Source organism: Lissotriton helveticus, chromosome 8 (assembly GCF_964261635.1).
Source record: "Lissotriton helveticus chromosome 8, aLisHel1.1, whole genome shotgun sequence".
NCBI lineage: Eukaryota > Metazoa > Chordata > Amphibia > Caudata > Salamandridae > Lissotriton > Lissotriton helveticus.
In genome coordinates this window covers 146,323,969-146,337,202 of record NC_136069.1, presented here as the reverse complement: position 1 = coordinate 146,337,202, position 13,234 = coordinate 146,323,969, and the positions used below count along the sequence as shown (strand labels likewise).

Here is a 13,234-nt window from a genome sequence, read left to right as displayed (position 1 = left end):
ATGCGGACTGTGGGTTTTCCATTGCTTTCGCTAATGGATGTTCCAATAAAACCTATGATTTTGAGGTCCTGTCGGGTCTCTTTTCAAAGCCTCTAAAGATGCTGCCTGATTTCTTATTGATTTGCTGCATATTCTGGACTTAGACTATTTTTCCAGATTTTGCGCATGCTGCTATTTCCCTAAGCTGATTCATTATGTATTTTGAGACTATGTATACTTTCACCTTCTATATTACTTTTTAATATATGAATAACCCCTTATGGTTTCTAACTTACTGTACCTCAAGACTTGTGAATTGAATATTTGAAATGCTGCTTTAAATATTATCTTCATATTTTGGGCGCATTTCCTTATCTTCTGTTGAGATGAACACCACCTCAATCCTGCGCAAGTGCTTTATTTGTAGCTCATCAGATTACCCTAGATCACATCAACAGGAAGCATCAGATCTTTACACACATGCGAAGTTTGATTTCCTCCATTTCTATATTAGTTTATAAACTACAAAATCAATGTTTCTAAAAGAAAAACTAAACCCAAATTAAAAGGGTGACAAACATTTACTAAGTAAACGGTCCTTTTACAGGTGAACATCAGAGTATTCAGATAAAAAGCCATTAGTGAAAAGATGCATTGCGAGTTTAGCTAAAGGTTGTGTCTTACAAATTTGCAAATAAATAAATGCATAAATAGAACACACTAAAATAACTTGTGTAAAGAGGGGTTGCCCTATGCAGCACTCACCTTCATTCAACATAATACTGCGTAAAGCCTCCTTCAAGCCATTCTGTGCTCTGCATGCAATTGTGGCGTTTGCCAGACTTTGGGAGACATTTAGTAGGACCCAGCTGCTCACTGACACAGTCCCATTGCTGTTGTGTACTTTACTGCTGCCATTTTTAAGCACCTGTTCCTCACCAATCCACCGGAGAACCGGAGCAGGCCAGCTAGTTGCAGAGCATGTAGCATTAAGTGCATCGCTTGAACGAACATGATGGTTGGACATCCAGAGTGGACCTACGAATAAAGATGGTCAAAATGAAAACAATCAATCTTTTTTGTATGGTCATCAGTTATATCTGCAAACATAAAGGATTTAAAGGTTAGCCTCTGCATACAAATGAGGTTTACGCGTGAAAAAGATCCCCCATTAGATCCGGTGCTTAATTTAATGCGTTGGTTGCAGGTGGGGCCCATCAACACTATTTTGGAAACCTGCACTTATTTTTCCTCAACAGAATTTGATCGAAAGCAAGAGGAAAAAGCACAAAAAGAAGAAAGAAGGACGAAGAGAAAAGCATAACAGGTGAAGCCAGGGAAGAAAGTGAACCTGAAAGAGTGAGATAAAGGGGCAGGGAATGTCTGGTTGTGGATTAAAGGCATGAGGTAGAATCAAGACAACACAGCCTTATTATTTGGCGACACCGATATCTGCAGCGCCGGCTATCGTCTTCTGACAAATATTTGGGCACTGGCACTTATTATTTTACAATGAAGACCTGAGTAGGCAGCTAATTCGACCTTGTAACAAAAAGTCCATGCCTTGGGCAGCATCCCGTGCTAAATGCACTTAATGGCTGTGGAATAGTCAAAGCTTACTTCTGCATGACCTATAACTGGACTTGACCACATTTAGAGATAGAATGACAGTGGGTGATTTAGTGTGCAAGATACACTTGACAGCTCAGATCACTTGACAGCTCTGATCACTTCCCTTAACTGACGGAAGCACAAAAACAGCTAAAATACACTTTGCACAGCTGTATTTGTAGTTGTTATCCATCTAGAGGCTGTACTGAGGGGAGGCCTCCATCTTCTACAGTTTACACAGGACATCAAGGACAGCTAACAGTGATTGCTCAAGAGGTCAGGAAGGTGTGTAAGGTACATTTGATCACTGCTAATTAAAGGGGTTGGTTAACTTTTTCTAAACGCCTTGCAGACATCAAGAGCAATTTGAGACACCATCAATGCTGAGCTACAAGACGACAAAATAAAAATGCAGGAGTTTACAAGGTCTAGGTTACCTCTAGGGTAACAGAGTTGAGTCTGAACTAATTTGGAGGCATCAGCCTCCATGGCTATTGCCAGGATTCTCAGTTTGTGCACATAGCAATAATTCTGGTATAACAGTTCAATACAAAACCTTTTTAGAAGATACATTAATGAGTTGAGGGAACAAACGCTGGAGTTTGTTAGAAAACACATAAAAACTGTGATGAATGTTTCTACATTTGGGGAAAAGAATGTGTGGGCTATGAATACGGAAAGTGACTGCAAACATGTTTTACCCCTGGAACTTGTTTTTTTAATTAGGTCCTTAGTAAAACTAAATAGAAGAGGGCAGGTAGGGGCGCAACTAGAACTGAACTTCGGCAGGTGGAGCGATCAGGTCCATCTATGGAGGCAGGGTTAACACTTCAAAAAATGCGGTGAAGCTTTTCTTGGAACCAATACAAGATAGATAAATTGTGCTTATACAATATATTGGTCAACCCAATACGATTATAACAAACATGTTTTAGTGGATTTGACAATGTTTATAGGCTAGTGACACAGATCATTAAAACAACCAAGTTAGCTTCTATAGTTTTCAATCCAAAGCAGTTTAGAACCTTGTTAACTAATTTATTTCAAGACAACAACCCTTTTTGTCATTATCTGAATAAATTCCTTTTGTGAAATAATGAGTTTATAAAATAATTTCAATTTCATCTTGACCAAATGCGTGTTTTCAGTCGGCTCATCGGGACACTGCAACATATGCTTATTTGAGGCTGCACAAAGGTACAGGTCTCATAACAAGGAGCTCAGTGGGTTAACTGGATGTGCGACTGGCAAGTCTCAGGTTTGATTCATAAGGAGTAGTTTCTTAACTGTAACTCCAGTTCTGTAGTAGGGGGTATCTCTGTTATAGTCATAATCTAGTGATTATGACTATAACAGAGATAATACATTGTATTATATATATATATATATATATATATATATATATATATATATATATATATATATATATATATATATAATAAATAATACAATAATACATTGGCCAGCACTTCATCATGAAGTGAAAAGGATAGCCAAATAAAATCACATTTTATACATTTTGCCAAGTTTCACACATAGAGAAACTCCCCTTCACACAATCCTTTGAAATGATAGGGTTGGACAGACAAGCCCCATAGGCTGCCATTATGTGTCTTGAAAAGGGATACCGTGCCCTTAAGGAACTTTCCAGAGACCCTCGGTATCCCAGCATAAACAGCCAAGTCCTTTTACTTTCAGTTCTTTTTGAAGGTGTATAAAGCAAGGCCTGTATCATACAGTACATTATCATTTTCTCCACCGGGGAGGAGGGCGGGCACTTATGGCTAGAACAGAGATACCCCTACTACAGAACTGGAGTTACAGGTACGAAACTAGTCCTTCTGTAGTAGGGGATCTCTGTGTATAGTCATAATCTAGTGAATAGAATGGCAAGCCCATCCCAACAAACCAATCCGGCGGTGGAGGAAAAAGACAACACCACTACTGTGCAAACAAACTTCTCAACGAAGTCTGCCCCACCTGAGCATCTGCTCTGGCATCAGAGTCCAGACAGTAGTGATTAGCAAAGGTATGGACCGACTTCCACGTGGCAGCCCTACAGATATCTCCAATGGGAACCTTACGAAGCAAAGCTGTTGTAGCTGCTTTGCCCCTGGTGGAATGAACCTCAGGCTTACCCCCTAAGGTTTTGCTAGCCTTTTGGTAACATAACAGGATACAGGACACAATCCACCTCGAGACGGACTGTTTTGAGGTGGCAAGACCAGTCCTGACCGACCCATAATTGACAAACAATTGTTCTGACCTACGAATGTCCTTGGTCTTATCCAAGTAGAATTTCAACACCCTTCTGACATCCAGGGAACGAAGAGACCTTTCCGCTGGAGTGAAAGGATCTTTTGAAAAACGTAGGTAAAGTTATAGTCTGATAGACATGGAAATCAGAAATCAACTTAGGAAGGAACTTAGGGTGAGTATAAGGTTCTTGGCAACACATGGCCTGAATTTCAACCCCCCTGCGGGCCGATGTAATGGCCACGATAAAAGCCGCCTTCCATGATAAGTGCTGTAATGAAGCCTTATGAATAGGTTCAAAGGGTTCCTTCATCAACCTGGACAGCACCACATTCAGCTTCCCCAAAGGCGAAGGACGCCGAACAGGAGAAAACACTTTCTTCTATCCTTCCAAAAATTCTTTAATCACAGGAATCTTGCAGAAGGATGACTCTGAAGGGCATCTCCTATACACAGTTAATGCTGCAAGGTGAACCTTAATATAATGAAAATTAAGGCCAGATTGAGCCCAAATGCAACAGATATGGAAGTATGACATCCTCCTTGTAGGTCCTCGGAACATAGTTCTTAGACGTACACCAGATGCAGAACCTCTTCCACTTGAAGGCATAGGAAGTCCTAGTGGAAGGTCGCTTAGCCTCCTTGAGTATATCCATGCAATCATCAGGCAGATACAGGCATCCATATTGCACTATCTCAGAAGCCACGCTGCCAAAACCAACGATGAGAGGTTGGGGTGCACCATCTGCCCCCCGAACTTCGTGAGAAGGACCGGCCGACATGGCAGTCGCAGGAGGGGTAGGGGAGACCTGTGAAGCAGGTCCTTGAACCACCACTGTTGGGGCCACTCCGGAGCAATGAGGATCCTCCGTGCTCTGGACTGAGGCAGCCTAATGAGTACCGCCAGAATCAGGAGAATGGGTGGAAAAGCGTACAGAAAGCTGTTCGACCAGCTGATCCATAGCGCGTTCCCCAGAGTCCCCTGTTGTTAATACCTGGAGGCGAAGTCTCTGCATTTTCTGTTTTCGGCGGTGGCGAACAGATCTACATCTGGAGTGCCCCACCTGTCGAAGATGTGTCCTAGCACCTCGTCGTGTAGGACCCACTCGTGGTTTTCTTGCACCTGCCTGCTGAGTGCGTCCGTCCGAGCATTCTGCACACCTGGCAGAGGGGTAGCCGTTACCGTCAGCCCTCTGGCTAGCAGCCAGTGCCAGATCGCCTGCACTTCTTGTAACAGTGTGTGCGATCTCGAGCCCCCCTGCTTGTTGAGGTAATACATTGCGTTCATATTGTCCGTCTGTACAAGCACGGAGATGGTCTGGAAGGCGGATGAAAGGCCTTCAGTGCCAAGTGGACAGCTCTGAGGTTCAAGAAATTGACGCGATACGTGGATTCCGCCAGGGACCACGTTCCCTGGATCAGTAGATAGTCTGAACGCGCTCCCCAGCCGTGGAGAGAAGCATCCGTGACGATAGCCTGACTGGGAATGTCTTGTGGAATGGAACCCCCTTGAGGAGATTCTCTGCGGAGCACCACCAACTCATGGACTGTTGAGCGTGAAGAGACAGCCGGATCCTATAGTCCCATATCCCCCGCTACTGGTCCCACTGATCCTCCAGACATTCCTGCAGAGGCCTCATGTGGAGGCGTGCGTGTGGCGTGAGGAAGATGCCAGTGGCCATCAAACCCAGTAGAGAAGACACCGTCCTCGCTGTCGTAGATGGAACAGCCATGAGAGCGTGGCTCATTCGAAGGAGACACGCTTGCTAAAAGAGTATCGATGGAGGCCCCCAAGTACTGTAGGTACTGGACAGCAGTCGGAACAGACTTGGACATGTTCATGTGCAACCCCAGCTGGTTCAGCAGAACGACCGTCCTGTTGAAGTGCAATTGAGCTTCCTGGAAGGTAGAGGCTTTGATCAACTAGCCGTCCAGGTACGGGTAGACAAACACCTCGTTCTTTCTCAGGTGCGCTGCCACCCCTGCCATGCATTTTGAAAAAATCCTGGGTGCAGACTTCAGTCCAAACGGTAGTACGGTGTACTGATAGTGATTGGCGCCAACTAGGAATCGCAGGAACTTCAGATGTTTCCGTGCAATGGGCACATGGAAGTACACATCCTGCAGATCTATTGCGCCAAGCCAGTCTCCTCTTTGCAGCTGAGGATAAATGTGGTGCAAAGGCAGCATGCGAAACTTCTCTCTACGAATTCATTTGCTTGCTTGTCGCAAATCCATAATTGGCCTGAACTCGTCCTTGGCCTTCTTGCGTACCCGGAAGAACCGTGAGTAAAGACCCTTTCCCCTTTCAGACAGAGGGACGTCTTCTATTGCCCTTTTTCTTAACAGGGTATCGGCCTCCGCTTGGAGTTCGTGTAGTTGGAACTGCGAGTGAACCAGTGGAATTGCTGGAGGCGGGCTGACAAAACGAAGACAGTATCCATTGCAAACAATATTCAGCACCCACTAGACATGAGTATATTTTTTTTCTTTTCTGCCAGTAATTTGTATGCTTACCCCCACCGGAGCAGGTAACGGACGAGGGGGAAGTAACTCCTCCGGGCTTAGACCCGGCAGGGCCTTTGTTCGCCGAGGAGCATCGAGCTCTCTCGCGTATCCACTGCGCACAATATACTTGTGAATTATTCAATGGAGCCCCGGGACCACAGACAAATTCTGGGAGGGAAAAACGCCGCTAGAAAGGGCGGAAGGCCTTAAGCCGTTCTTCCCCAAACCTACAGCCTTCAAAAGTCTCCGAATCAGACTTCATGCAGACTACTCGCTACCTGCATGGAAGCCAAAGGGTTGCCCAAAGAGCGGGAGATTTAGAAGCACACTGCTGTGCCGCAGGCTGCAGAGATGTCAGACGAATACAAGTATGTCCCCGTAGAACAAAACCATGGCAATACCAGGGGATTGCCAGGAGAAAAATATCCAGCGCCGATGATTAGATCTGAAACAATCAGGCCCCACTATCTCTTGTAAGGCTTCCCTCCGGTCTCTCGGCAGGAGATCCACAAATTGGTGAAGAAAGAAAAGACCCACACGGATCTATCACAACGACCCAGCAAGAGCGGGCCACAGCATGCTGTTTGTATGCCGTCACCCCTGTGACAAAGTCAGGAGTAGATTCGAAGCCAGAATCTCCAGGCAGGTGGCAGTGAACGAAAGATAAGTACCGCCAACCAGTGAACAACCCGCTAGGAGGGAAATTTGTAAGAGTAGGAGAGCACCTCCCCGCACTCATGGAAGATGCATGCCTGAACCGAGACCTTCCATAACGGTGACGTCCGGACCTAATGGAAGAAAGCGGAGCCCATGCGACCAACACCCCAAAATGAGATCTCTTTCCAGGTCATCCAGGTTCCATGGGGGGTCGTGACTGAGGGGCCAAAGGCCCCTGAGGCGGTGGAGAGAATTCAGAGGCATCCCCGGTGGTATCACCAGTGGGGGCAGAGCAGGGGGGGACCTAGACGATGAGTAGGTATGCGAATACTCAAAACTAGGCAAAGGGCCCAACGTCCCTGGCTTACGAGTGGTAAGTAGCCTCAGGCTCCTCAGAAGGGTTCCTCGACGCTGATCCACTGCTCGGCGTCGAGAGACAATGTTGCCGGGGACCCAAAGTCCCCGCCGCCGGTAATGACCCCGGGGCGGTAACCCATGACGTCATTGCACCGCAGACTCAACGAGGAGCAGCCCAGATGAAGCATGACACCTGAAAGGGTGTGTGAGGGCATTACATCCAACAAAATGGATGCCCAACTGTAGGACTCCACCGAGACCCTACAGCATCCAAACACCGGTGTGACCCGTACATTCACTCGTTTTAGGAACAGCCCTGCATTTCTTTGTAATACGTCGTCACTACGATGTCACCATCACTAAGGCATTGACTGTCTCTACGACATTGCCACGATGTCAAAACGTCACTACGGTCTCCAGTTGCCTTCACTTCAACTTTGAGAAGCACTGTACTGAGACGCCGAGCATTACTGTTCTCAAAGCAGAGCATTATACTGCACCTCGACGTCAAGCATCACTGCTCCTTGACGTCGAGCATTACTGCTCCTTGACGTCGAGCATTATACTGCACCTCGACGTCGAGCATCACTCCACCTCGACGTCGAGCTTCACTGCACCTCGACGTGGAGCATCACTGCACCTCGACGTCGAGCATCACTGTTCCTCGATGTCGAGCATCACTGCTCTTCGACGTCAAGCATCACGCCGATGTCGATACTCACCACAACGTCGAGGTCCTCCAGGGCTACTCCTAGACGTCGACTTTTAACGCTGCGTCGACCGGAGTCCTGGATTGACGGAGAGCATACCTGCCCTCGACGTCGCCGTCCTAGACGCCGACCGGAACCACGTCATTTTTCAGACGCTTTCCTACTGGGGAGAACCCCAGAGGGAACAGCATGGGACTCCGTAGAGGACCTACCCTCTCCTTACCCAGAGGCTAAAGAGGATGCCATCAAACTTCCCCGCTCCAAACCTGGGAGCCGAAGCCTCCTGGAAAAGAATTGACAGAGAAGACAGGTGTCAAAGACATAAGACACGGGTAAGCACAGAATACAAACTCTGTGAGCTTCAGCTTCGGTCTTTATTACAACTGAAAGCTCCTTAGCACTCGTTCTTGTATCTTGCTACAAGTTATACACATGTGTTTCCACCATACATTAGTCATGCAATCACTAAAAATTCACCTCAACGAAGAAAAAGAGGAAAATTTTCGGAAAATAGCCTTGAAAAAGTCGAGGGTTACATTCCCTACCGACGAAACACGTGTTGGCTGTAACGTCTTCTGAAATAAAGCAACACCTACGGACAATCCTGAATAACGAGGATCTCAATTTTTAGTGATTGCATGACTAATGTATGGTGGAAACACATGTGTATAACTTGTAGCAAGATACAAGAACGAGTGCTAAGGAGCTTTCAAATGTCTAGTGGCTCTTGCCCATTTTAGAAGAGGAAGTGTGGTTCTCTTCTTGTAGCACCGTTACTAATAGCGAGCTAGAAATCAGAAAGGTGTACATTCCCTTGAGGCGCCATATCCTAGTATAATACCACCAATCCAGTCCAAATCTTTATTACAACTGCAGGTAAAACCCTTGTCAGAAAGAAATAGCATAAAGACAAGAAGACTGCAGAAATTCTGTCAAAAAAACACCAGAATGTAGATAAAGGCCAAAGACGTCGAGTGCAGCTGCAAAAAAACAGAAATAATCACTAAAAGTGAATAAAAAAAGCTAAAAAATGAAGAGCTAATGCTCCAGGGTCCTGCTAGCAGGAGCTGGTAAAAAGAACTGAAAGTAAAAGGAGTTGGCTGTGCATGCTGGGATATCGAGGGTCTCTGGAAAGTTCCTTAAAGGCACGGTATCCCTTTTCCAGACACATAATAGCAGCCTATGGGGCTTGTCTGTCCAACCCTTCCTCTCTATCATTTCAAAGGATTGTGTGAAGGGGAGTTTCTCTATGTGTGAAACTTGGCAAAATATATAAAATTTGATTTTATTTGGCTATCCTTTTCACTTCATGTTGAAGTGCTGGCCAATGTAGCCTTGTAGTTTAGGCTGCATTATTTGTCTTGATTTTCTCTTAAATGTCTATGCAGGACTGCAGAAGAAGACAATTTAAGTGACTATTTTTGATTGCTCCGGGGTCCCCGCACATGGGCGGGTCTATTCACTAGATTATGACTATACACAGAGATCCCCTACTACAGAAGGCCTCTTCCATTACTCCCGAGTAGGGGTGAACAGAATGTTTCATTCAGCCCGAGGAAGTATGGTCACTCTGTGTTGCTCTTTAACACAGAGTTCCTGCCAAATTCCGTCAGTCGCAGAGTGGTGGAATTTTTCTCCCGTTAGTCTCCAGAAGATGCAAGCTGGTGAGCAGGATTTGGCATCACCTGGCGCAATTGTTTAATGCGGGTGTTCCGGGGGCTGCCATTCGAGTAGAATTGCGGACGCTTGAGTGGATTTTCTACACGTGTGGTAGCAAAATTAACCCAAATGGCCACCTGTGCAATGCATGGAGCCGTTTGTGCTAGAGCTACCAGCACTAAATTGCAGCACAAGCTGCTTATTTTGAACCCATTGACAGAACTACACAGAACCTCGCTGTGTTACTACATAATTCCACTGAGAGAAACTCAGCGGGTTCTGCCCATTTCTACTCCTGAGACTGAATGAGCGCCAATCAGTTGGCAATAGTAGCACATGTTAATTACTCTGCCAGGAATCTGCGCTATTCTAAATCAAAACTAAATAGTGGTTGCAACACCACACAAAGCAGATATGACTGAACTACGTGGGGGAAACCACCAGGCCTAAAGAACTACTAGAAAAGGTAGTAAAATACATTTTCAAAAATGGAGTTCTAGCATACAAAGGACACGTGTATTCCTACAAGCTTCAGTACATATAGAAAGTGAGGCTGAAGGACAATGTCATGCAACGAGGTCACTCCAACAGAAACAATGTCACTTAATAGTATAGGTTATATTAACAGCAACCATGCTTTTAATTTTGGTCTGAAAAAACAGCACATCAATTGTGAAATCCCCTAAAATATCAAAGTTGTTTTTAAATCCTGCAGAGGCAACTTGCATTATAAAATGCAACATTGGTTACACGTTTCCTCCATAATTCCCTTGAAAAGAAGGACCATATTCTCTAGAATGGTTGTCCTTAAATGGCTATACAAATTATAGCAATTAGCCTGGCATGTGCAAAGAAAGTGACAACCTTGAATGAGAGAGAAATAAGGCACACAACATGGTAACCCGTTTCTCATTGCAACCCTGGAGCAAGTGGTGCAAAAAGTACTGCTTTTATCGTGCAATGCTTTTGTGTTGGTAACGTGTTATACCCAATATTCGAGTAATGCTTCTTTTGACAGATCCAGGCTTTGTGTGGCAGCTGGATCAGGTTTCACAAGCATTTTGCTTCCAAACTACACTAGTCTGAAGAGGCTGGAAACAACAATGCCTAGCCTTCACGTGGGATTACTGTTGTACTGCCTTTGCAAGAGTCCCATCCTTGAGAAAAAAACATAAAAGGCATGTGTTAAAGCAATTTCAACAGCTGCCTTACAATGCACTACGAGAAGCTGAGGAGATGGCTTTGCGTTAGAGAGGTGTGCCTCTGGTTAGGCATAAATTATATGTTGAGACTTCGCTGAGCTGTCTCAGTCTAACCATAGGTTAGACGCCAGGCACCCACGTTATCCCTCAGTGAGAATGCTCCATCTCCAAATGACAAGAGCCACAACCTATCATTTGTTCAATTCCTTTTAAAATTTGCCAACAACCCTGCGTTTTGTATTGCCTGAGGGCACCCTCTGAATATATAGACAATCCACACGTGCAAGATAGGATGGAATCTTGTATTCTTGATGAAGTTATAGTGTGATAAATTACCCTCCTGTGTATTTGTAGATGTGGTGGGATGTGACAACTAGGTCTTTCATCTCTGTTGATCTATCCCCAGGATCTTTAAGTAGCCCACCATAGCTCCAATTACAAGGAATCGGTATTGGAATGTAGGGGGAGTGAACATTTTGCATCAGTAATTACTACCACCGGACACGACACCCACATGTAACGTGCAATTATGAGTTAGACCCCACAGAATGGGGAATTACTGTGAGAAACCAATTTTACCTGGTATATGGTATCCCCTTATCAATGGGGTTTAATACACACATTTGTCGCCTGCTCTCAGCAGGTAGTAAAAGTGTGCAGGGCGATGTGGCAAAAGTTTGCAGGGGCTCTCTGAAGGCCGGGTTTGACGGAGAGAGTTAAGGAAGAGGTGAAAAAAGTTGGCTGACAGAGGAGCATGCCAGTCAAAATGAGAGACTACCCTCTTTAACATTCAACACTTCTTTTATTTCTAACTAAAAACAGCAATTGTACCTATTTACACAAGTTACTGGTGCTCAATTTACTGAGCCCGAAAGGATGCAAGGTGCATACGGACTAGCCAGGATTCAAGAGTGTAACCTGTAGATCACATCAATGCCAATAGTGAGTGTTTACCTCACTAAGCTATCTTGATGGCCCAGCAAAAGTAGTAAATGTGTGCCATGGATGACAATGAATGGTAGCAGCAGGTATCAATGCCTTGACTTTTGTCATACAAGTGCAAAATGCACAAACCTCAAAGAAGTCGAAACAGATGGAATCCTTCCATCCTTGAATACTACCTCATAGGAACAGCCATGCACCTTCACCTGCAGTTAATCCTGATGAAGGAGTCAGGCCCTCAGTAGGCTCCTCTTGACAACGCAGAAATATGCGGATTAAGAAGGAAGGGGGAGAATAGTAATTTTAAGTCTGTGAATGAGGGTGGGACCTACCCAAACAATTATAATTTTTCTGGCATGCACACTAAACTCCTCATACTATAAATCAACACTAATTAGAAGGCTGTGTTTAATTTGAGACGGTGTTTTCCGGTGCTCAGCACGGCACTTAATCATAAACACTGGCACTTTTAATGAGCACCAGCGAAGGAAATATTTATTTATGGTAGGCACGGGAGATGAAGTGATTTGCCTAGAATCATCGGACAAGGAGACTCAAACCTGGCTCCCCAGCTTCGAAGTCGGCAGCTCTGTCCATTGTACCAAATCATCTACCCACTTTCTTGTTTAGTAATTGCTTCTGTTTTAGGAAGCACTCACTGGAGAAATGGGCTGGTGCAAGCTGTCTCTTGACGAGAGCCCCGGCACTTATTTACTTACAAATTAACTGTTGGTACAAAGGGTTTAACCAGAGTAAATAATAGACCTATCATCAAGGTGTATCAGCTTATCTACTAACCTGCTCAACTTCTGGAAATGATCTGATGAAACAAATCTCTGAAAATCTGGAAAACCAGATGGCTCCCTCAACTCTACATTACATGAGGTTTTTCCAAATCAAATAATTGAATTAACATTTTATAAATACCATTTCATATCCAATTTAAATTCAGTCCATTGAATAGACAATCGTAAAAAAGTATTTTGAACAGAAACTATTCCTCTCACACTTCCTTAGGGTCATTAGGTTTTGTAGTTGGGATGTTACATTTAGCAGGATCTCCTCTGACCTGGTTTAAATTACTCTCTCCATTCACATGGGAGTAATTAAGGCAACTGTACTGTTAACACAAGACTTTGAACGTTTGGTCCGCCAGCAACCACGTCTCCTTCAGCCACTCCTCCGGATTACATTGGACCGACCACAGATGCATCCACTTCACTTTCAAAAAGAATACTTCCCACCATCGCATGCAACAAATCCCCCGCAGATGCTGGAGCAAAGTCACCACAGACCAGCTTCTCTCATCGCTGAGCCAGAACCCACCGGTCATTAGGTTTTGTAGTTGGGATG

General features: G+C 44.9%; 1 protein-coding gene across 4 annotated transcripts in view; it reads right to left on the bottom strand.

Annotated features, from left to right (window-relative positions):
- Positions 1-13,234, bottom strand: part of LOC144772440 (OX-2 membrane glycoprotein-like) — a 180,080-nt gene that overhangs the window by 66,432 nt on the left and 100,414 nt on the right. For all 4 annotated transcript variants that reach the window (XR_013599745.1, XR_013599744.1, XM_078656764.1 and 1 more), the window contains exon 5: positions 745-1,017. Coding sequence is in view for 2 of the 4 variants with exons in the window: in XM_078656764.1 (XP_078512890.1) it covers positions 745-1,017 (273 nt within the window). In the remaining 2 variants the exon portion in view is untranslated. The remainder of the gene's footprint in view (positions 1-744; positions 1,018-13,234) is intronic.